The sequence below is a fragment of the Xenopus laevis genome, chromosome 3L, assembly GCF_017654675.1.
Source record: "Xenopus laevis strain J_2021 chromosome 3L, Xenopus_laevis_v10.1, whole genome shotgun sequence".
NCBI classification, from domain to species: domain Eukaryota; kingdom Metazoa; phylum Chordata; class Amphibia; order Anura; family Pipidae; genus Xenopus; species Xenopus laevis.
Window position 1 is genome coordinate 6,203,711 of NC_054375.1, and position 24,369 is coordinate 6,228,079.

General features: G+C 43.6%; 1 protein-coding gene across 3 annotated transcripts in view; it reads left to right on the forward strand.

The window, feature by feature from the left end:
* The window catches only part of LOC108704366 (LARGE xylosyl- and glucuronyltransferase 1), a 217,024-nt gene that overhangs the window by 31,349 nt on the left and 161,306 nt on the right, over positions 1-24,369 (forward strand). For all 3 annotated transcript variants that reach the window (XM_041585904.1, XM_018240869.2, XM_041585905.1), the window contains exon 2: positions 22,000-22,189. In XM_041585904.1, the coding sequence (XP_041441838.1) occupies positions 22,084-22,189 (106 nt within the window). In that variant the 5' untranslated portion in view covers positions 22,000-22,083. The remainder of the gene's footprint in view (positions 1-21,999; positions 22,190-24,369) is intronic.

Consider the following 24,369-nt stretch of genomic DNA (forward strand, 5'->3'; position numbering starts at 1 on the left):
AGGGCAAGATGGAGACAGTAGGACTATATGGAGACAGTAGGGCAAGATGGAGACAGAAGAGCAAGATGGAGACAGTAGGACAAGATGGAGACAGTAGGATAAGATGGAGACGGTAGGACAAGATGGAGACGGTAAGGCAAGATGGAGATGGTAGGGCAAGATGGAGACAGTAGGACTAGAAAGAGACATTAGGACTAGATGGAGACAGAAGGGCTAGATGGAGACAGTAGGGCAAGATGGAGCCGGTAGGACAAGATGGAGCCAGTAGGGCAAGTTAGTGTTGACCAGACTGTATTTTTTTGCCCTGTCTTCTGAAGATATATTTAAATTAAATGAAATCCTCTGTTTAGCATCCCTGGCTATTTATTCTATGTAAGTTTATGGCACTGGGGTGCCCCATTATATGGACGGGCTTCCTACTCAGGGGTCTGGAGAATTTTGCAATTGCCAGACATTGTGCCGATTGTTTTAAATGAGAAAATAGTTTTTGTTTTTTCTCACTTTCCAGACTCCTGTTCCTTCAGAGCAATTGTGGGAGGAGGAGAAGGAAGTTAATTATATTACCATTTGCATAATGAACTCCTCCTTGTTTGGAAGCCAGAGAGAGACACATATTTAGAATAGACGAAGGGCTTTATTTTAGAATTCATTGCCTTTGTCTAAATTATGTTTTTATTTAACCACTGGCATAACTTGAAGCTATAGGACCACCACAAAAATATTTTAGGGTTCATTGCATTAAAACTAGGTCCCTTCACTATCCCAGCTCGACACCAGTTTTGTCCAGGGCAGATCAAAACGTGCAGTTTGGGCAGGTTCGGGCTGGTGGGTCAGGCAGAATAGGGTCATTCTAAAGCAGTGATCCCCAACCTGTAGCTCGTGAGTAACATGTTGCTCCCCAAACCCTTGGATGTTGCTCTCAGTGGCCTCAAAGCAGGTGCTTATTTTTGAATTCCAGGCTTGGAGGCAAGATTTGGTTGTATAAAAACCAGATGTACTGCCAAACAGAGTCTCCTGTAGGCTGCCAGTCCACATAGGGGCTACCAATAGCCAATCACAACCCTTATTTGGCTCCATCCAGGAACATTTTTCATGCTTGTGTTGCTCCTCAACTCTTTTTACATCCGAATGTTGCTCATGGGTGAAAAAGGTTGGGGATCCCTGTTCTAAAGGATGGGAGAGGGTTGGGCATGGGTTGGCTTTTTGAGAACCCATCCATCACTACTGGACACATATATTTAGGCCAGTTCCCACTGTTGAACTGATGTACCAAGAGTACAGTTAAGGCTAAACCCAAAAGAGATTACAGTTAACGTAAATAAGCATTGCGATACTGTAACACCAGCTGTGGAGTCATTCACATGAATGGGAACTAAAAATACTCACCATGTGGATCGTCATCATTTGCATATATCTGCCTGGAGACATTGGCAGCAGTGAGAATGCGGCATGCTGGGAGTTTTCCCGAGACAGACGAATTCATTTACTAACACTCATACCTTCTGCTGCCTTCATGTCTCTTCCCTCTGCTGTCACCCAAGTGGGGAATGAAAATGCGTGGAGTTCATTTAACTGTAGTAATAAAACCCCAATGTTTCTATATATTTGTAACCTTGTTATGAGCTAAGGGGGCCCAGTCTGAAGGTCAGTTAGGGGGAGATTTGGGGTGAGTGTTTATTTGTACCCTGGATACCCCTGGAACTATAGTAGGGTGACTGTTACCCCAATGTTTCTATATATCTGTAACCTTGTTATGAGCTAAGGGGGCCCAGTCTGAAGGTCAGTTAGGGGGAGATTTGGGGTGAGTGTTTATTTGTACCCTGGATACCCCTGGAACTATAGTAGGGTGACTGTTACCCCAATGTTTCTATATATCTGTAACCTTGTTATGAGCTAAGGGGGCCCAGTCTGAAGGCCAGTTAGGGGGAGATTTGGGGTGAGTGCTTATTTGTGCCCCTGGAACTACAGTGATGTGACTGTTCCCTCCCATTTGAATGCTCAAGATCTCTGACTGTCTAAAATCTGTTGACGATATTCCAACCCTTGCTGCTGAATGGGAAATATACTGAGGCTGAAGTGGAAGCGTAGACTCCAGAGACTGAATGTATGATATTACACCAAAACCTTAAATCAATTAATTGTGTAACTATGTCAAAACGTGTGTAACAGTAGATCTTTTTAGAGAGCAACACTGTAATTAGGGATTGTATCCCTTTAAGAGTGCCAAGCGCTGTATGTTATTGGCTATAATAAGGTGACAGTACTAGAGTAATAGAGTATAAATTGCTGCGGCTGTGTTAAATAGGATACAGTTAATAACTGGTTGACCCCCATAAACGTGTGAAATATGGAACCCTGATTAAATCTTTAGCGGTTGTAATTTGTCAATTTCTCTGCTGCCCCGGCTTCTCCGCCATCAGATTAAAAATAAATAAAGGTGGGATGATATTATCAACATTCCCAATGCATTCCGTCTCCCACCATCCTCTGCACTGGCATGTAATAACTTAAATAGGTCCCACTACCCCCCCCTCCCATCCTCCCTCTCTTCCCGCATAGGGGAACCCAAAAAGAAATGTGCTGCCCTGTTATCTGCCCAGAGCTGCCATTTCTCTGTAGCTAAAGTCGGAACATTGTGCCCCTCCTAGGCTCACGCCGAGTGACCTCTCTAGCCCAGATTTGTTCTTGGATGGCAGAAAATTGAAATCCATCATAGGTCTTCACTAGGGAGCAGGAAAGTACAGAGTAATGAACCCTTTCAAGTGGTATGGTCCGAGTTATTGTTGGGAAAGTAGAGCGTCAGCACCACTCGCTAGGGAGAAACACTCACTCGTCTCTATCTATTAACCCTTCCTGGGATTTGATAGGAGTAGAGGCTTTATATGAATGATAGGGTATGTCTTCCACATACAGTGTGAGGGTATAGCTTACGTTGTGCCCAGAACATTCCTTCTCTGTATATTTGTATTTATACATATGGGAGGAGGTGCCATATTGATTCCCTTAGACAGTACAGTATGAGGGTATAGCTTATTGTGTGCCCAGAACATTCCTTCTCTGTATATTTGTATTTATACATATGGGAGGAGGAGGTGCCATATTGATTCCCTTAGACAGTACAGTATGAGGGTATAGCTTACGTTGTGCCCAGAACATACCTTCTCTGTATATTTGTATTTATACATATGGGAGGAGGTGCCATATTGATTCCCTTAGACAGTACAGTATGAGGGTATAGCTTATTGTGTGCCCAGAACATTCCTTCTCTGTATATTTGTATTTATACATATTGGAGGAGGGAGGTGCCATATTGATTCCCTTAGACAGTACAGTATGAGGGTATAGCTTATTGTGTGCCCAGAACATTCCTTCTCTGTATATTTGTATTTATACATATGGGTAGGAAGTGCCTCTGGACTTCTCAAGGTGATCCTACCTTTGGGAAGGTAACTAAAAAATTTTTTTGGAAGAATTAGATGACTGTATGTCCTTTATTGCTTTATATCTGTCCTGTGCATGTGTGAGTCCTGGGAAGCTCCATTTATTTATCCCCTTTCCCTTGCACTTGAATTGAGTGGCCTCCTCCCTAGTTATCTTCTGCTTTTCCTCTGTAGTCTCTTAAGCCCCTCTATAATTACATGTCTTGTCACTTCTCATTCCCTTCTCTATTTTAAGTTGCTGATATGAATGACCAAATATGCTTCTATTTACATCTCGAATCACCTTAGTTACCCTTCTCTGGGCGGTTTATTTTGTGGTTATATCTTCCCAAGGTTGAACTGTCCTACCAGACACCAGGAGCTCTCCTGTTATGCCCAGGATTTCGTCGGCCATCTAATCCGCCAAGTGTACTACATGTACCATGAATCTTCTCCCTTATCCAAAGGCAAATCCCAGGGATGGAGGGTTTGGACTAGTGGGAGGGAGGGTTCTTCTTGAAGGCCAGTTAGGCTGAGATTTGGTGAAAGTGCCTATTTGTTCACCAACACCTGATACACCTGAAATACCATGTTGAAGGTATTATATAGTGAGATTTTAGGTCATTTATCAAAAGTAGGACCTCCATGGGTAGGCTTGAATGAAAAGAAGTCCAAATGAACTGTCTTCTTTTGAACCCCACTCAAATCCAGACATGAAGCCCCAGCTTATCATATTGATATCTCATCTCTTTTGGGTTGGAGAACTAAGACTGTTCCACTAAAATATGGACAACCAGTGACAGATCCCCATAGGTCCGAATGGGGTGATTGGTATAAGGGGGTCCATTGTTGGGAAGGAGACAGGACTCAGGTGGGTTGAGGGCAGAACATGGGTGGCTCTGGGGTGGTTTCTCAAATGTATCTACTTTCCTCATCACAGAAGCACTCCTGAAACGGAGAATGAAAGACAGAAAAGAGTAGACATAAGGAAGCCAGAAAGAAGCCAGAAATTAGGATTTCCATATGTTTTAGAATTTCGTCTCCTTTAATGTAAGATCTGAAACATTCTCCCATTCTCCCAACAAAAATGTCTTTTTTTATTATTATTATTATTATTATTGATTTTTTCCCTTGTTAGAAGTCACCCACTGGCCCAAATGTTCTTCTCAGATAGAAGAAGAACATCTGACTTTGTGGGGCGAGAGAGGTGATAGCCGCTTGCTGTAAAAGAACATAACAAATATCCCATTTCCATGACAACTGTCAACCCCGGGTGACTTTTGGCCGCTGTCAGTCACTGATGGATAGAAACGCAGAAGGGGACATATTGGTTCCGACTGGGTCACTGCGGGTTAAAGGGGGTCATTCTGCAGATATAGTGAGGAGACCCCCTGGGTCTCCATCCTTTCTAATTGATGTTCTCTAATAAGGTATTATGTGACCCTTATACCAGTGCCTCTCGTATGGTATCTGTCTGATTAGGGTATTGAATTTAGCAAACGTTGGCCTAATGAGCCAATCATTGAAGGAGGATGAAATATTTATTTGGGGAAGCTTCGAATGGAAGTCTTGGAGAATTTAAAATTAGAGAGAGAGAGAGAGGTTTTCGGGGGGACTGAACCTTCCTAAATCTTCATCATTCTCAACCAATGGAGCCAATGTTCGTGAAGATATATGTAAATGGCACCAACGAATTCAGGGGTGACTGTGGAATTTTGGACACAATTTGCCTTGTTTCTTACCCAAAAATGCAGCGTTTTCTCTATAATTCCAGTAAAATTCTGGTTGTTTAAAGCAGTTGCGATTGGGGCGGTTGCATTGGATGCGTTTTGGACAATTGAGCAGTGCTGAAAATTTTTGGGAAGAAATTACGTTTATTCTTTAAAGGATAAGTAAACCTTTAAAATAAGTGAATGTAAAATTGATGAGGGGACTATTCTAAGCACTTTTGTTATTTACATTCATTATTTATTTTCTTTTTATTCCAAGATATTAAGGGATACGTGTACTGTGAATATGAATGAATTGTGTTACAACAGCGCCACCTGCTGGTCAGTTTCCCACCAGTCTGACCAGCAAGTAGTCAAGGAAGTTGTCAGGAGAAAGAAAGAGGCCGCTCTGATGTTCTTCTGCTTAGGAAAAGATTTGAGAAAGGTTTCCAGTTTTTTGCTTGGAGTAAATAAAAATAAATAAATAATGAATGTAAATTGCTAAGGTGCTTAGAAAAGCCACCCTCAGTAATTTTACATTCACTTATTTTAAAGGTTTACTTATCCTTTAAGTGCATCAATAGGCGCATTTTACATGCAATACGAAACAGGAGGCAGGACGGACGCTCTGGCGTCTTTGCATGCATGTAATAATGAATTGCATCAACCGCAATATCTGTCCTATAATTCGGAGCATTCTGGATAATGGGTTTCCGGATAATGAATGCAAGCAATAAAGAAGGGGTTCATTCCCAGTGCATTGTGGGACAGGTTCATCTCTCTCTTCCCCTTTATTCACGCAGAAAAACGGCAGATTGTCTCGACTGAGAGCAGAATCCAATCACCATCTGGTGTTTTTTTCCATTTCCCCGGGGGGGAGAGAGAATATCTCCCTGTGATACGAGTGGGATAATAAACACAAAAGAACATCGATATTGGGACAAGGATGCAGAAACGGCCTGTTCTCTCTCTGCTGCTTTCCCAGTCTCTATGGCAATGTCTATAGCCGCTAGTTGAACTACACCTTTCAGCAGCCGGCTGTGCATGGCAGTCGCATTACTGCAAAGAGACATTTGGATACAGGCAAAACTGTCATCTTCTTGAAGCCTTTTTGCCTGCAGAGTTGCTTTGTGCATCAGCTAAATAAGATAAATGATTTCATTTATGTCCTCGTTCCCTCCTGTATTGATTAGCAGTAACTTTTTTTCATTCAAACCATATAATCCGCGCCCGACAATACGGCCGTAATCATTATCATTTCCCCCCCCCCGCTCTCCTTTTATTCGTCTGCTTATGATCCCCTGCAATCTCCCCTCTGGATTCCCATTCATCTTTACCGACGTGACAGTTTTTTCCCCCTGTTTATGACTTTGCACTTCTCATAACCTCAGCCAATATCTGTTCTGAGCCCTTGAGCTCTCACAGCCCACCCATTGCGCTGCTCAGAGGGTTGGAAGGAATAATGAGCAGCAAATATACTGTCATTGGCCTTGATGTGACTGTAGGGAAGGGAATACAACTATACAACTGGGGCAGGGAATGATGTTTAATCTAGGGAAGCACCAAATCCAGGATTCGGTTCGGGATTCGGCAAGCATTTGGCCTTTTTCAAAAATGTTCTTCCCACTCCTATTATGCAAATTGGGATTCGGATTCGGTTCAGTATTCGGCCGAATCTTACTCCACTTAAAAGTGGAGTAATAAATAAGTCTTTCGTTACCGTCAGCTGGAGATGTCATGGACTGACAAAAATGGAGCCTGGAGAGTTTCCTAGATAGGCTTTACAGCACGACCGGTGTAGCCTTTTTAACATCGGAAGTGTAAAGCCTTAGGGGAGTAAATGAGGAAAAGTAACTCTTTCCTCTATGTCTCAGCCAAGCAACACAAAACAAGAGGTTTGGGAGGAATGGAAGAATGCGGGTGTAAAATTGGGAGAAAACTCTGATTTTGGAGTGTGGGCTAATGATCTTTCCTGGTGGACCCCTAGCATTTCATGCTTAGAGGCTTGGAAGGAACATTGAGCAGGAAATAATGTGACTGTAGGTGTATGGATTTGTCTAATGAGAACAGTATGGCAGCTCCTACCCATATGTATAAATACAAATATACAGAGAAAGAATGTTCTGGGCACACAATAAGCTATACCCTCATACTGTACTGTCTAAGGGAATCAATATGGCACCTCCCTCCTCCCATATGTATAAATACAAATATACAGAGAAGGAATGTTCTGGGCACACAATAAGCTATACCCTCATACTGTACTGTCTAAGGGAATCAATATGGCACCTCCCTCCTCCCATATGTATAAATACAAATATACAGAGAAGGAATGTTCTGGGCACACAATAAGCTATACCCTCATACTGTACTGTCTAAGGGAATCAATATGGCACCTCCCTCCTCCCATATGTATAAATACAAATATACAGAGAAGGAATGTTCTGGGCACACAATAAGCTATACCCTCATACTGTACTGTCTAAGGAAATCAATATGGCACCTCCTCCCATATGTATAAATACAAATATACAGAGAAGGAATGTTCTGGGCACACAATAAGCTATACCCTCATACTGTACTGTCTAAGGGAATCAATATGGCACCTCCCTCCTCCCATATGTATAAATACAAATATACAGAGAAGGAATGTTCTGGGCACACAATAAGCTATACCCTCATACTGTGCAGATACAATGTAGATAATCTTGGCAGATGCACTTGGTTGGAATTCAGGAGCAGTTGTACAATTGATCTACAACTTCCAGTATCCTCGCTGACCCAAGAGCCGTTGCTGGGAGTAGTCATTTTGCAGTCGGAACTGATGAATCCTTAGTCGACACTGATCTCCCAAATCAAGGCCACTGTGCAGAGAGGCTGTTTTTCCCCAGATAATAGATTGCCTACTCCCTGCTATTTGCTGCTTTTCTTCATAAAAGTCGCGGAACTCCCCGGCGGCTCGTAATATCCTCTCTGCACTGAATAGAAATAAAAGAACATTATAAACCGGCGAGTGTCAGAGAGGAGTGTAATACTAATGGATTGAAGTAAAATGAATTGGCTGGGTATGTGTGTTTGAATGGCTGATATAAAGCAAGATAAGGGAAGATTCTATCATACTTACCGTGATCTTCCTTTCCCTGGTCCTCTCCATGTCCACACCTTTCGGGATAGCCCCTCCCTCTCCTCATTAAGAACCCAACCCCCTAACTAATAAATTAGGCGGTCGCCCTTCCCCTGGTGTCTTGTACAAAGTTAAATTGATCTAATAAAATCCAAGGGAGGGAAAACTGGACATGGAGAGGACCAGGGAAAGGAAGATCACGGTAAGTATGATAGAATCTTCCCTTTTCCCTGGCCCTCTCCATGTCCACACCTTTCGGGACTTACAAAGCAGTCCGTCATTGGGTGGGACAAAGAGACTTTAAGTCAAGATTGCAAAGATATTATTTAATAGAACTGGCCGATTTCAGAATGCTGGAACCAAATTGTGCATGTTCTGAAGATCTGACGTCCAGCTTGTAGTGAGAAATGAAAGTGCTCGGAGAAGACCAGGATGCTGATTTGCAAATTACTTCCAAAGAGATGCCTGCTTCTGCTGCCCAAGATGCTGCCTGACCTCTGGTTGAGTGCGCTTTGATCTTACTTGGTATACTCTGGTTTGCTTGAAAGTAGGCTTTCTTTATTACCGTACATATCCATCTCGAGATTGTGGGAGTTGCAGCAGCTTCGCCTTTTCTTGCCCCCCAGGCAAGATAAAAAGCTTATCTGATTTTCTGATTGCTCTAGTTGCTTCGCAATACATCTTAACATGTTCCGCTACATCTAATTCTTTCAATTCTGGATCCGAATCTTGATGTGCGAATGTAGGGACTACAATTTCATCCTTTAAGTGGAATGGAGAAACCACCTTAGGCTTGAACGAAGGACAAAATTTCAACACCAATCTGTCTGGAAAGATAGTTGGGCTATGATCATTGAATATGATGGCCTGCAGTTCTCCTACCCTCTTGGCTGAGGTGATGGCCACCAAAAATACTACTTTGAGAGTTAGATCCCAAAGTGACATCTGATTGTTGAATGAAAATGGACCTGAAGATAGCATGCGTAGTACTAAAGATAAGTCCCAACTTGGGCAGGTGGACCGTCTTGCCGGAAGAATTCTTATGGCTGCTTTAAAGAAGCGTACAATTAAAGGATGGTTAGCCCATGTAGTGTTTGATATTGCGGATATTGCCGAAACTTGTGTTTTCAGTGTACTTACGCTCAGGCCTCTATCGAGACCTGATTGAAGAAACTCCAATATATTAGATGCTGAGATTGATTCTGTGGACCCTATGTTGGAATGGACTCTAAACCTTTCCCACACTTTGGCATATCTATTACTGGTCGACGGTTTCCTGGATTGCAATAGGGTGTGAATAACTCTGTTGGAAAGTCCATGGTTTTCTAAACCTTGCCTCTCAGCCTCCATGCCGTCAGAGCCAGGGATCCTGGATCTGGGTGTACGTATGGACCCTGGGTCAACATGTGGTCTGATGTTGGAAGCCTCCATGGTTGGTCTATTGACAGATGGATTAGGTCTGTAAACCAAGGCCTTCGTGGCCATGCTGGAGTGATGCAGATCACATCTACCTGATCCTCTCTTATCTTCTGTATCACTTTCGGAATCAGAGGAAGAGGAGGAAATATGTAACCTAAATGGAATCTCCATGACTGTGTCAGAGCATCCACTGCCAGTGCTTTCGGATCCTGAATCCATGAGAAAAACCGAGGACACTTGGTGTTGTTGGATGATGCCATCAGGTCGATCGATGGTTGTCCCCATCTCTGTACCAATGACCTGAATATTTCTTGGCTTAGAGACCACTCGTGCCTTTCTGCAAACTTTCTGCTTAGCAGGTCTGCCACTTTGTTTAATTTGCCTGGAACATACACTGCTGTAAAATCCACTAAGAAGTCTTCTGCCCATTGAAAGATGGGCTGTACTTCTTCTAAAAGATCCAGGCTTCTTGTGCCCCCCTGCCTTCTTAGAAAGGCTACGGCTGTGATGTTGTCTGATTTTATTTTTAATCGTGTACCTCTTAATTGTTCCTGAAAGAAGAGGCAGGCTTGTCGTATTGCCCTTAGCTCCAGTATGTTTGATGTGACGTCTGGTAATGGGTACTGCCAGCGATCTTGAGCTACTCTGGATCCTAGCTCTGCTCCCCATCCTAGCCCTGAGGCATCTGTGGACATTATTAACCATGGTTCTGGGAACAACTCGGTGCCCTTGTTTAGGTGTGTTTGTTCTCCCCACCAAAGAAGAGATGTTCTTAACTGTGACGATATCTGTATTATCTGATGTTGAGATTCCCCGTCCCATTGTTGTAGGAACGACATTTGGAGCGGCCTCATTCTCCAATGGGCCCATGGTACAAGTCCGATCGTGGAAGCCATCATGCCCAAGATCTTTAGGAATACTAATGCCAGATCTTCTGGTGTTGTCAATAATCGTTTGACTGCTGTCGAGAGAGACATTTGCCTCCCCTCTGATAATGTCAGTTTCCCTGACACTGTGTCTATTATGGCTCCCAGATAAGTGATCCTCTGGGATGGAATGAGATGACTTTTCGTTGCATTGATTAGCCAACCATGGGCTGTCAATGTCTCCAGACATAAATCTCTTTGTCTGATTGCCTGCTCTCTTGATGAGGCTACTAGAATCAGGTCGTCCAGGTAATGGAATAAGCGTATCTTTTTCCATCTTAGATAAGCCACCAAGGAGACTAGAACCTTTGAGAATACCCTTGGGGCAGTTGCCAGACCAAAGGGTAGACACCTGTATTGGAAATGATGGTCTCCAATTGCAAAGCGAAGAAACTTTTGGTGTGCTTCTGCTATAGGAATGTGATGATAGGCATCCTTGATATCCATGGTGCACATCCAAGCCCCTGGAGAAATGGACGATTTTACCGATTCGATGGATTCCATCTTGAAATGTTGGACTTTCAATACCTTGTTGATCCTTGCCAGATCTAGTATTGGTCTCCAAGAGCCTGAGGATTTTCGGACTATGAAGAAGCGAGAGTAGACCCCTGTTCCTTTTTGGTCCAATGGAATGTGACATATAACTTGTTGTTCCTCTAACTTGGCCAGACAAGCCCATAAGGCAGCCCTTTTTGTCAGGTCTGTTGGTAATGGGGATGTGAGAAAACCCTGAACCGGCGGGCCGGAATTGAATTCTAGACTGTAGCCTAGTTTTACAATCCCTAGAACCCATCTGTCTTCTATGGATCGTTCCCAGGCGGCCTGAAAGGATTGTATTCTCCCTCCTAGAGCAGGCCCCTGGGTTGCACCACCTTCATGACTGTTTGCGGGTATTATCTCCTGCCTTATTCTTGGGAAGACGAAAGAAGCCTGATTGGCCTGCTTTCCAACTGTCCTGTCTTGATGTATCCCTTCCAGAACGAAAGGACCGACTATTATATGGCATAAATCTGACTCTGCCCGATGACCTTCCTCGTGCCGGTTGTTTCCATGGTTGTTGTTTCTTTCTCTGAGGTAATAACTGACTCTTGCCTCCAGAAGCCTTTGAGATGAGTTCTTCCAGCCTTTTCCCAAATAATACTTGGCCTTGGAAGGGTAATGAACAGAGAGCCGTCTTGGAAGCGGAGTCCGCTTCCCACGCCCGAAGCCATAAGGCTCTTCTTCCTGAAATTGATAGTGCCAATGATCTAGATGCCAACCTTATCTGATCCACTGAAGAGTTGACCAAGAAAGCTGAAGCTAATTTCAGTTCTTTGAGGCCTTCTAAAATCTCAGATGTCTCTCGACCTTCCTTTAAGGCTGTATCTAGATTTGATAGCCATACCTCCAGGGATTTGGCTACTGAAAGGTTAGCGATGGCCGGTTTAAGGCTTTCTCCAACCGTGGTAAACACTCTTTCAAGTCTGCATCCAGTCTTTTATCCATTGCATCCTTCATAACAGCATGTTCCTCTATGGGTAGAACCGTGTTCTTAGATATACTCCAAATTGGGGCATCTACTTTCGGTATGGTGCAGAAATCCTTGACTTCTTCATCCTTAAAAGGATATAGCCTGTTGCATCTAGATTGCATGGAGCTACGTTTTGATGGAATGTCCCATTCTGTTTTAATGAGATCCATAACCTCTTGATGTAATGGGAAAGTTTGTCCCTTGGGTTTAGAGCATGGTAAAAATGATGATGTAGATGATGCTTGATCCACATCTTCCAAGGCTAGTGATGCCCTTACCGCTCTAATTAGTGGTTGTATGAGTGAAAATCAAAGGAAGATTGGACTTCCTCTTCTTCCTCTGATGATAATGAAGACTGATCTTCTGATATTCTTGTCGCAAATGTGTCATTGAAATCTAGATCCAATTCCACCTGAGGACCCTTTGACGTAGAAGCTGTTACGATAGATACTTCTTTGGCCACTGCCTCCTTAATCCAAGCCATTATACCTGCACTTGAGCCTGGTTCTAAGCCTGAGGCTGCAGTAAGGCACGACTGACATAATTTCTTGTCTGGTAAAGAAGGGGCCGTACATCCAAGACATATAGGAGATGTAGCAAGCTGTGTCTCCTCTGTCTCTTCTGAGATCTCTCTAGGTCTCTCCTTAGATCTGTGTGGTCTCATGATGGCACTGCAACCAGAATTAACATTGGTAAGAGTGTCAATTAACATCCCCCCTTTTATTTATTTATTATATTTTTTTTTTTTTTTTTTTTTTAAACATACCTCAACCAGAGAAAGGAGTCTTGTTTGGGGTGGCAGCTGGAATAATACAGGGGCCCAAGAAAAGGAAATCTGCCATAAAAAACAAAATCATTCCAAAACCCAAAGAGTTCATATGCAGATACCCCTAACATTATTCCTCTATGAACTTACCGAGCACTGAATAGCACTGAGCAGGAGTTTCCAGAGGAAGCGTCAGCCACGAGGACGCCAAGAAGAGGAAATACCTAAATAGGCGTTATGCCCCTCCCCCTATGGTGCGTTCCACCGAATTGGATTGGCTGGATAGCTATAGAGAGCCTAACGCTCTGTGCGCTGACGCGCACAGCTGTTGTGCGAGCGGCTGTCATTTCCTGTGTGCTCGGCGGGTCCTAAGAGTTGCGGAGAGATCCGCCTTGCGTCGAGTGCCCTACACTGCTGCCAAACCCCTCCTGTACCTAAAACTGATGCGGGCATGGGGGAGACCCGATATCGCCGCTGGACGCCCTTGGTGAGGCAGGCCAGTAGAGGCAAGAATACAGGGAGACGCAGCCATAGTGCCCCAATGGGAGCGCCGAAATGAGGTAAGCTGCTAAGGGAAAACCATATAGGCAAAACCCTTGTCTCTGGGACGCTACGCAAGCCCCTGCTCCTTCTCTGAAAAATAAAAATACTCCTGTGAATTGGAGTGAGAAGAGAAAAGAACCCAAAAAAGACACCAGGGGAAGGGCGACCGCCTAATTTATTAGTTAGGGGGTTGGGTTCTTAATGAGGAGAGGGAGGGGCTATCCCGAAAGGTGTGGACATGGAGAGGGCCAGGGAAAGAGTCTCATAAGCAGTGATCTTACAACAGTGTTATCTGATATGGCAGCTCCATTATGATTTTTAGTTGTGGGATGAGTATATTCTCATACTTCATTACTAATTATAGGGTCTCACTGGCCCCTGGGCTTTAAATTGCTATATGGGATGTTTTACAGAAGCAGCATCTTTATTAGAGACTATTATCCCACTTCTACTACAGGCACCAACTTTCCCTACTATACCTGCTATCCCACAGTCACACTCCCTTCCCAGAGATTATTATCCACTGTTACTATAGGCACCATCTCTCCCTACTATACCTGCTATCCCCCAGTCACACTCCCTTCCCAGAGACTATTATCCACTGTTACTATAGGCACCATCTCTCCCTACTATACCTGCTATCCCACAGTCACACTCCCTTCCCAGAGACTATTATCCACTGTTACTATAGGCACCATCTCTCCCTACTATACCTGCTATCCCACAGTCACACTCCCTTCCCAGAGACTATTATCCACTGTTACTATAGGCACCATCTCTCCCTACTATACCTGCTATCCCACAGTCACACTCCCTTCCCAGAGACTATTATCCCACTGTTACTATAGACACCATCTCTCCCTACTATACCTGCTATCCCACAGTCACACTCCCTTCCCAGAGACTATTATCCACTGTTACTATAGACACCATCTCCACCTACTATACCTGCTATCCCACAGTCACACTCCCTTCCCAGAGACTATTATCCACTGTTACTATAGGCACCATCTCTCCCTACTATACCTGCTATCCCACAGTCACACTCCCTTCCCAGAGACTATTATCCACTGTTACTATAGACACCATCTCTCCCTACTATACCTGCTATCCCACAGTCACACTCCTTTCCCAGAGACTATTATCCACTGTTACTATAGGCACCATCTCTCCCTACTATACCTGCTATCCCACAGTCACACTCCCTTCCCAGAGACTATTATCCACTGTTACTATAGGCACCATCTCTCCCTACTATACCTGCTATCCCACAGTCACACTCCCTTCCCAGAGACTATTATCCACTGTTACTATAGACACCATCTCTCCCTACTATACCTGCTATCCCACAGTCACACTCCCTTCCCAGAGACTATTATCCACTGTTACTATAGACACCATCTCTCCCTACTATACCTGCTATCCCACAGTCACACTCCCTTCCCAGAGACTATTATCCACTGTTACTATAGACACCATCTCTCCCTACTATACCTGCTATCCCACAATCACACTCCCTTCCCAGAGACTATTATCCCACTGTTACTATAGGCACCATCTCTCCCTACTATACCTGCTATCCCACAGTCACACTCCCTTCCCAGAGACTATTATCCACTGTTACTATAGGCACCATCTCTCCCTACTATACCTGCTATCCCACAGTCACACTCCCTTCCCAGAGACTATTATCCCACTGTTACTATAGGCACCATCTCTCCCTACTATACCTGCTATCCCACAGTCACACTCCCTTCCCAGAGACTATTATCCACTGTTACTATAGGCACCATCTCTCCCTACTATACCTGCTATCCCACAGTCACACTCCCTTCCCAGAGACTATTATCCACTGTTACTATAGACACCATCTCTCCCTACTATACCTGCTATCCCACAGTCACACTCCCTTCCCAGAGACTATTATCCACTGTTACTATAGACACCATCTCTCCCTACTATACCTGCTATCCCACAGTCACACTCCCTTCCCAGACTATTATCCCACTGTTACTATAGGCACCATCTCTCCCTACTATACCTGCTATCCCACAGTCACACTCCCTTCCCAGAGACTATTATCCACTGTTACTATAGGCACCATCTCTCCCTACTATACCTGCTATCCCACAGTCACAGTCCCTTCCTCATTCATTCCATAATATTAGCTCGTTACAAGCTCTTATTAAAGATCAATATTAATTTACACTGTTCTGACAGCTGACTCTATTAGTAGATCCTGGTATCCGCTGCTGTGACATGGGAGTAACTGTATCTATTCTGTATGTCTGACTGATAGTTGATGGGGATCATGAAATGAAAGAGGGAAGTTTGGAGATAATTGGCCCTGGTGGAATTGGCTCAGGAGGAAGAAAATAAGGAGTGTAAGATGTTATAATAAAGGTAATAGAGATATGATGGCATCTCAGGGGGGGGTTGCTCTTATCTGTAGCCTTGGAACGTGATGTTATCGAATGAGGGATAAATGTTCAGGAGACGATGCGGCTGGTCGGATTAGTTTTCCCATTTATGTCCGTATTTTTTTATATTCTCAAAGGTGCACAGAATGACATAAAGGAATGAAAATGAAGATGCATTACAAGACACAGACTACTGCAATTTAAAGGGGAATTGAAAAAAAAAAGGTTGTTTATTTTTTTTGCCTAATAAAAGATAATATAATTTTGAGCTACTTCCCAATATCCATTCATTCCTCATTCTCACTGGGTTTATAGTTCTGTGTAACTGTCATTGTGTCTGTCCCTTTCTCTTCTCTGCACTGCTGCTTCTGACTCCTGATACAACTTCCCAATATCCATTCATTCCTCATTCTCACTGGGTTTATAGTTCTGTGTAACTGTCATTGTGTCTGTCCCTTTCTCTGCACTGCTGCTTCTGACTCCTGATACAACTTCCCAATATCCATTCATTCCTCATTCTCACTGGGTTTATAGTTCTGTGTAACTGTCATTGTGTCTGTCCCTTTCTCTGCACTGCTGCTTCTGACTCCTGATACAACTTCCCAATATCCATTCATTCCTCATTCTCACTGGGTTTATAGTTCTGTGTAACTGTCATTGTGTCTGTCCCTTTCTCTGCACTGCTGCTTCTGACTCCTGATACAACTTCCCAATATCCATTCATTCCTCATTCTCACTGGGTTTATAGTTCTGTGTAACTGTCATTGTGTCTGTCCCTTTCTCTGCACTGCTGCTTCTGACTCCTGATACAACTTCCCAATATCCATTCATTCCTCATTCTCACTGGGTTTATAGTTCTGTGTAACTGTCATTGTGTCTGTCCCTTTCTCTGCACTGCTGCTTCTGACTCCTGATACAACTTCCCAATATCCATTCATTCCTCATTCTCACTGGGTTTATAGTTCTGTGTAACTGTCATTGTGTCTGTCCCTTTCTCTTCTCTGCACTGCTGCCTCTGACTCCTGATACAACTTCCCAATATCCATTCATTCCTCATTCTCACTGGGTTTATAGTTCTGTGTAACTGTCATTGTGTCTGTCCCTTTCTCTGCACTGCTGCCTCTGACTCCTGATACAACTTCCCAATATCCATTCAATCCTCATTCTCACTGGGTTTATAGTTCTGTGTAACTGTCATTGTGTCTGTCCCTTTCTCTGCACTGCTGCCTCTGACTCCTGATACAACTTCCCAATATCCATTAATTCCTCATTCTCACTGGGTTTATAGTTCTGTGTAACTGTCATTGTGTCTGTCCCTTTCTCTTCTCTGCACTGCTGCCTCTGACTCCTGATACAACTTCCCAATATCCATTCATTCCTCATTCTCACTGGGTTTATAGTTCTGTGTAACTGTCATTGTGTCTGTCCCTTTCTCTGCACTGCTGCCTCTGACTCCTGATACAACTTCCCAATATCCATTCATTCCTCATTCTCACTGGGTTTATAGTTCTGTGTAACTGTCATTGTTTCTGTCCCTTTCTCTGCACTGCTGCCTCTGACTCCTGATACAACTTCCCAATATCCATTCATTCCTCATTCTCACTGGGTTTATAGTTCTGTGTAACTGTCATTGTGTCTGTCCCTTTCTCTGCACTGCTGCCTCTGACTCCTGATACAACTTCCCAATATCCATTCATTCCTCATTCTCACTGGGTTTATAGTTCTGTGTAACTGTCATTGTGTCTGTCCCTTTCTCTGCACTGCTGCCTCTGACTCCTGATACAACTTCCCAATATCCATTCATTCCTCATTCTCACTGGGTTTATAGTTCTGTGTAACTGTCATTGTTTCTGTCCCTTTCTCTGCACTGCTGCCTCTGACTCCTGATACAACTTCCCAATATCCATTCATTCCTCATTCTCACTGGGTTTATAGTTCTGTGTAACTGTCATTGTGTCTGTCCCTTTTCTCTGCACTGCTGCCTCTGACTCCTGATACAACTTCCCAATATCCATTCATTCCTCATTCTCACTGGGTTTATAGTTCTGTGTAACTGTCATTGTGTCTGTCCCTTTCTCTGCACTGCTGCCTCTGACTCCTGATACAACTTCCCAATATCCATTCATTCCTCATTCTCACTGGGTTTATAGTTCTGTGTAACTGTCATTGTGTCTGTCCCTTTCTCTTCTCTGCACTGCTGCCTCTGACTCCTGATACAACTTCCCAATATCCATTCATTCCTCATTCTCACTGGGTTTATGTGGTTTTACAGATATTGCTACTGACAGCGGTGTCTGCTTGGCATTTACTGTTGGTTCTGACTCCTGAAGCAATGTTGAAGAAGCTGATGGCTTCTCTTTACTGTCAGCAGCACCTGATAGCAGAACAGGTAGCTCAGTTTTGGGGGCAGTTTTAAGCTTTTCCTCATCTTCTATAGAAAACTAGGGGGCGCAGTGGGAGAAAACCAGTCACACCCTGTAACTGCCAATCATTATTGACCCCTGCGGCCTTAATTAAAGTGAAGGTGGAATTTATTCCTCCTTGTTCATAAATGAGTCTGACAAGTGGAAGCTCTGGAATGGTGACTGTTGGGGCAATTGCCAGTGCCATGCTGGTAGCGGATGACAGTTTTGTTTGCTCATTAAAGCACTCTATTTACATAGTTAGAGCTCCGTTTCTTTAAGTGGCTTTGCACCAAGACAGAAGGAATGATGTGCTTTCCTCTGCGAGGTGTAAATAGCAAAAATAATAATCCACGGTTTTACATGGGTGCAATGTGCTTGGCTGTGACTCCCGGCTCATTACCCCCGAGAAACAACGCTATTAATAGGAGCCTGGTGGTATTTAAAGGGACAGAGTTCTACTTTTTGCTGCCAGCGACTGGCAGATAATGTTTCTGGGACAGGTCTCTAGTTTGGGCTTGTTCTTATACGAGTTGGGGACTTTAGGAGAGAGGTAAGAGGACACTTAATTACAAGATCAGAGATGTTTATAGAGACTGTAAAGCTGTATTTAGAACTGCCATATGGAGGCCCATATTGTTATGGCAATTTGTATGACCCCCCTCCCAATAAATTTATTCGCTAACCCTAAACCTGGCTGGAACTAGGGGTAGGCAGAAGAGTCATGTGCAAAGGGGCTGGGAGTTGTAGTTTTGTTTAAAACCCACATCGTGAGGATCAGTGGCTTAGAGAAATTCCAGCTTACAGGGTACTAGATGGATACAGAATCCCTGAAGCCAGAGAGTGTGTGTAATGTAGGTGTAATTAATCAACCATATATATATATATATATATTTATATGGGCACATTGGAATGTAACTCGTCCTATGGAACACGGCCAATGATAATGGGCTACTCCCATCACCCTTTGATAGTCTGGCAGCTGCAGTTGAGCAGTAGCTGGAGGAATGCAGTGTAACGCCCTGACAGACGGCATGTGCCTTTTGGTGTACAAGGTGCCTTTGTGTTGTGAAACATAAGGGATCTATTTGTGTCTATTACATGTATTTGTTTCACTTAGTGGAAGCAATGTAGCCAAAGTCCTTTCCCCCTCCAGGCCTGTCAATCAGCGGCTTCTGCTTTATTCTGCCGTCTGTTATTGTCTGTGACTGTGGGCAAGTTGGTGTATTTTTGAATGATTTGCCTTCTTCTTTTGACTCTTTTCAGATTTCAAATGGGGGTCACTGACCCAATCTAAAAAAAAAAACAAATGCTCTGTAAGGCTACAAATTTATAGTTATTGCTGCTTTTTCTAACTCATCTTTCGATTCAGGCCTCTCCTATACATATCCCAGTCTCTTATTCAAATCAATGCATGGTTGCTGGGGTAATTTGGTTCCTAGCAACCAGATTGCTGAAATGGCAAACTCTATATCATACTTAAAGTTAAAAAGTTGAAATTAAAGGTGAAAAAATTGCATAATTAAGTTAGGGCAGTGCTCCCGCTATTCTCCACATTTATTGTTTATCTGAATCTTTATTTCTTTGGCTTTGGGGAAAATATCAGTTATTATCCACACAACTGCATTGTTGCACTGAAATGACTTTGGTTTTACTTGGCCTTTTAACCCCTCTGCTTTTAGCCGTTTTAGCTGTTTGCTAAACTGACAGTAATTTTGTTGATGTTTTTCCCAGTGTGATTTGCTAAGAAGTCGTCCTCGTCTGCTTTCAAATTATACTGTTTGCATCAACTTATTACTTGCATGTAAATAAGGGAAAGTGGGAACTCTGCAAATTCTAGTTCTAAAAATATGGTTCAGGCAAAGGGGAAATGTCTATTTATTGCACCGGAAAACACTGACAGAAGCAAAATATCAGACACCTTCTGCTGGTGATTTCTTAAGGGCTAATAAAAATGTACAGGATCATAGTAGATGTACAATACAATCCCTCTCCCAGTGTTTTTTTTTATGTGGGGTTTCAATAGGGGCAACTGCACAGTGCCAAAGAAAAGCAGTGGAAATATTGGGGAGGAGTAGATATACTACAGTAGGCCAAGATGGACAAAGAAGGAAAATATGGTGACTGTAGGACAACATGATGGTAGTAGGACAAGATGGAGACAGTAGGAAAAATGGAGACAGTAGGGCAAGATGGAGACAGTAGAAAAAGATGGTGAGAGTAAGGCAAGATGGAGACAGAAAGGTAAGATGGAAACAGAAGGGTAAGATGGAGACAGGAGGGAAAGATGGTGACAGTAGGGTAAGATGGAGACAGTATGGTAAGATGGAGACAGTAGGGTAAGATGGACAATGCAGGACAAGATGGAAAGAGCTGGGAACAATAATGATTGTAGAGCATGATGGAGACTTTAGCAGAAGATGAGGACCAAAGGGCAAGATGGAAACTGTAGATAATGATGGAGAAACTAAGGCACAATAATGACAGAGGTATAAGAGGAAGACAGTAGGACAAGAGGAAGACAGTAGGACAAGATGATGAGAGTGTTGAAAGGTGGTGACAGTAGATGGTCACTATAGAGTGAAAGTTGGAGAGAGTAGGGCAAGATGATCACAGAAGGCAAGATGATGACAGTAGGGCAAGATGATAACGGTAGGGCAAGAAGGACACGGTAGAGCAAGATGGGCAGGGTACGGCAGGAAGACACAGTACGGCAGGATGGAGACTGTAGGAAAGTCATGCAGACAGTAATATAAGATGGCTAAAGTAGGGAAACATGATGACCATAAGGCAAGATGGAAAAAATATGAGAAGAGGCTGACAGTAGGTGGAGAAAGACAGAGGCGGTAGGACAAGATGGTCACAGTAGGGCAAGATGGAGATAGTAGGACAATATAGAAAGAGTAGAAAAGATGATGACTGTAGGATAAGACGAAGACAGTAGAACAAGATGGTCACAGTAGAGCAAAATGGTAGCAGAGGGACAAGATCAAGAGAATAGTGTTTGGTATTGACAGTAGGACAGGATAGAACCAGATCGTTACAGCAGGGCAAGATAGAAAGAGTATGTCAAATGATGGCAGTGGTGCTGGGAGTTGCCGAGCCAAAGAATACCAATATCCACCAATATTCAAGATGCCAGCCTTGGGTACTAACACTACACATGTGTGGTTGTGGGCAGCCTTACTGGTGGCATTAGCATTTCTTGGTGTTTCAGCTTAGATTACATGAAGTGAATATTCTGGATGATTAATTCAAATACTTTAATCAAAAGCTTTGAAAGCTGAACAAAGAGTATGTTTATGAGAGCTCCCCTTTAATCAACCCATGTATTATAATCACTTTGCTGTGTCACTGCAAGGATCACCCCTGGGCTCGTAAATCACCTTTTGGATTCAGTTATAATTGGAATACATTAACTGTCCCACTTAGATGATTGTAAAGAAATTCTTGCATCATGAGGAGTTACTGTTAAACTGCTGGTTTGTGCCCTGACTTACTAATAAGTGTCTCTGAGCAAAAAACTTCTCCCGGGACACAAAAGATTCCATTCCAGAACCTCATTACCTTTGGCTCCAAGTCATTGACCTATGACAGGTGGCGTGTGGGAGGGAGTGGGAGAAGATGTGAAAGGTGGTATGTGGTATAAGGAGGACATCTCCAAAACAGACATGTTTATCACTCATTCCCCCTGTTTCAGTACCATGGCACTTGACAGCTGTTGTCACATAGGTTTAACCCATAAATAATCTCTGTTCCAGGATTTTACTATGCTGGTGGAGAAAGAGACCATGTTTCCTGCATAGGAGAGCCGTTTGCCTCTGGAATTGCTGAAGTCGGAGAGAATGCTGGGATTCTGCCGGGGGAGAAGGAAGTTCCTGCTTGCCTCTCTGACCCTACTCTTTGTTCCAGCCATCACCTGGATTTACCTCTTCACCGGAAACTTTGATAGTAAGTGCACTCCTGTTCTTATACCTGTTCTCAGATAAGGAGAGATTCTGGGAGGTTCTAGGTCATGTTCATATCATGCCTTAACCATGACCATTCTTGAGCCAGCCACGTCGTGACTGTACCCCAATGGCAGCCAATGGCAGGTGACAAGCAAAAAATACTGATGTGTTGACAGGTCTGAATGCAAGCTATGCACAAGAGGAAAACTCGGCCTGGACATAGGAGTTGGAAAAGGGGAACAGGTGGAGGTTGGGCAGGGCATGGTGGGTATAGGGGGTACTACATACAGGGACCTCTTATCAGAACAGGACCCTGAAAGATGGGATTCATTGGACATAAAGGGTGGGAGGGAGTGCATGAGGGGTAGAGGGCAGGGTTTGGGTAGATCATGGGTAGAGTTTCAGCATAATGGGGCATAACTAGGGTCAATCAGGAATGTGGTTGTGTATGCATTCATTTTGTGCTAATAATTTGGGCCCCCTGGGGCAGAGGGCCTTGCTGTGGGGTCCTGTGATTCCTATGGCAACCCTGAGGCCAGGAGTGACCCCCCCAAAGGCCACAGGAAAGATGGACACACTCCCTCCCAAACTACCCCTAGCAAAATGTCCTTCTGTAGCTGCTGGAGCTGGTATTAAATGTTCTTCAAGTAGCACCTGCGTCATTATGGGTGTCACAATGGACATCATGTAGGCAGGGCAGGGCGTTAACTTGCACAGCATTGTCTCTCATGCGTGCAAAGGCATGTGGTTGGGTGCAAGAGGCAGAGGCATGTAGTTGGGTGCAATGCTAGGAACCTAGGTCTGGTTCCTACTGGGTGCTTGGCTCCTGAATAAATTAACAATAATATAGATGTGTCTGTTTGACTGTGACTGTAATAGGGAAATTAGATTGTACGCTCCACTCGGACAGAGACTGGCAATTCTCTGATAAGTTTTATACTAGTGCAGTATACTGTATATAAAGCATGATAATAAGATTCTAAGCAGAGAGCTGTTCTGTTGTGGATCAGGTAGAAGGCATCACTTTCCATGTACCGACATGTCCCACGAAATTCCCTAATGGCGTATGAGTCGGCGGCGCCACACACCAGTGAGATTTGTGTTAAGCAGCTCTAGCCTTACGACAACTTTATTTTGTTTTCCTTGTTTTCTTTCTGTCCGTGACAAAATACAAGAAGAAGGAGCATATAACCAAAGGCTGTACTAGCTGTGTGTATCTGCGGCGAACACACAACGCTCCCTGCCGAAAGGCACGTCGAGATTATCCACCGCTGCATCACGCTCCCTTTAATCAAGAAATTCTAATCTTATAAACACAGATCTTTATCCCCATCTGCTTCTGATGTAGAATGGGTGGAGGTTTCTAAAGGACTTCAATTAAAGCCACCGCCGGGCTGCAGAAATTCCACCGACTATAATTACATTTGTTGCTTATAGTAGAGTGGATTTACCTGATTATCCGTCACTTTCATTTTTATTTTGCTTTTGTTACACGGTGAGATAACAAGAGACTTAGGAGGTGCTGAATCATCAGTCAGCTTCCCCCTAAATAAAGGGTCCTATTTACTGACATTTATATTTTTTGTACCTTAAGCATGTAAAAAAAATAATTTTATACATTATTTACTAAACCATGTTATATACACATATATCCAGGGCCGCCATTAGAAATCACAGGACCCCATACAACAAAATAAGTTAAAAAAACATAGGCGTCAGGCCCCCCTTACAAATTAATTGGGGCCCCAGAAAATATTTTTTAAAATATTACATTGGAGGCCAGGGGTTTAATAAAATAAAAACCAAGACATTTGTGTCCTGAACTCGAGGCTTCAGGACTTCAACTTCAGCTCTTTTCATGGCTTCGGGTTTTTTAGCAGCTTCAGGACCTAAATTTTGGCTCCTTTCGTGGCTTCTGGTTTTTTTGCGGCTTTGGGACTTCAACTTCAGCTCTTTTTGTGGCTTCGGGACTTCAATTTCGGCTCCTTTTGTGGCTTCGGGACTTCAACTTCTGCTCCTTTCGTGGCTTCGGGGTTTTTTTTGCGGCTTTGGGACTTCAACTTTAGCTCTTTTCATGGCTTCGGCTTTTTTTATCGACTTCAGGACCTCAATTTCAGCTCCTTTTGTGGCTTCTGGTTTTTTTGCGGCTTCTGGACTTCAACTTCGGCTCCTTTTGTGGCT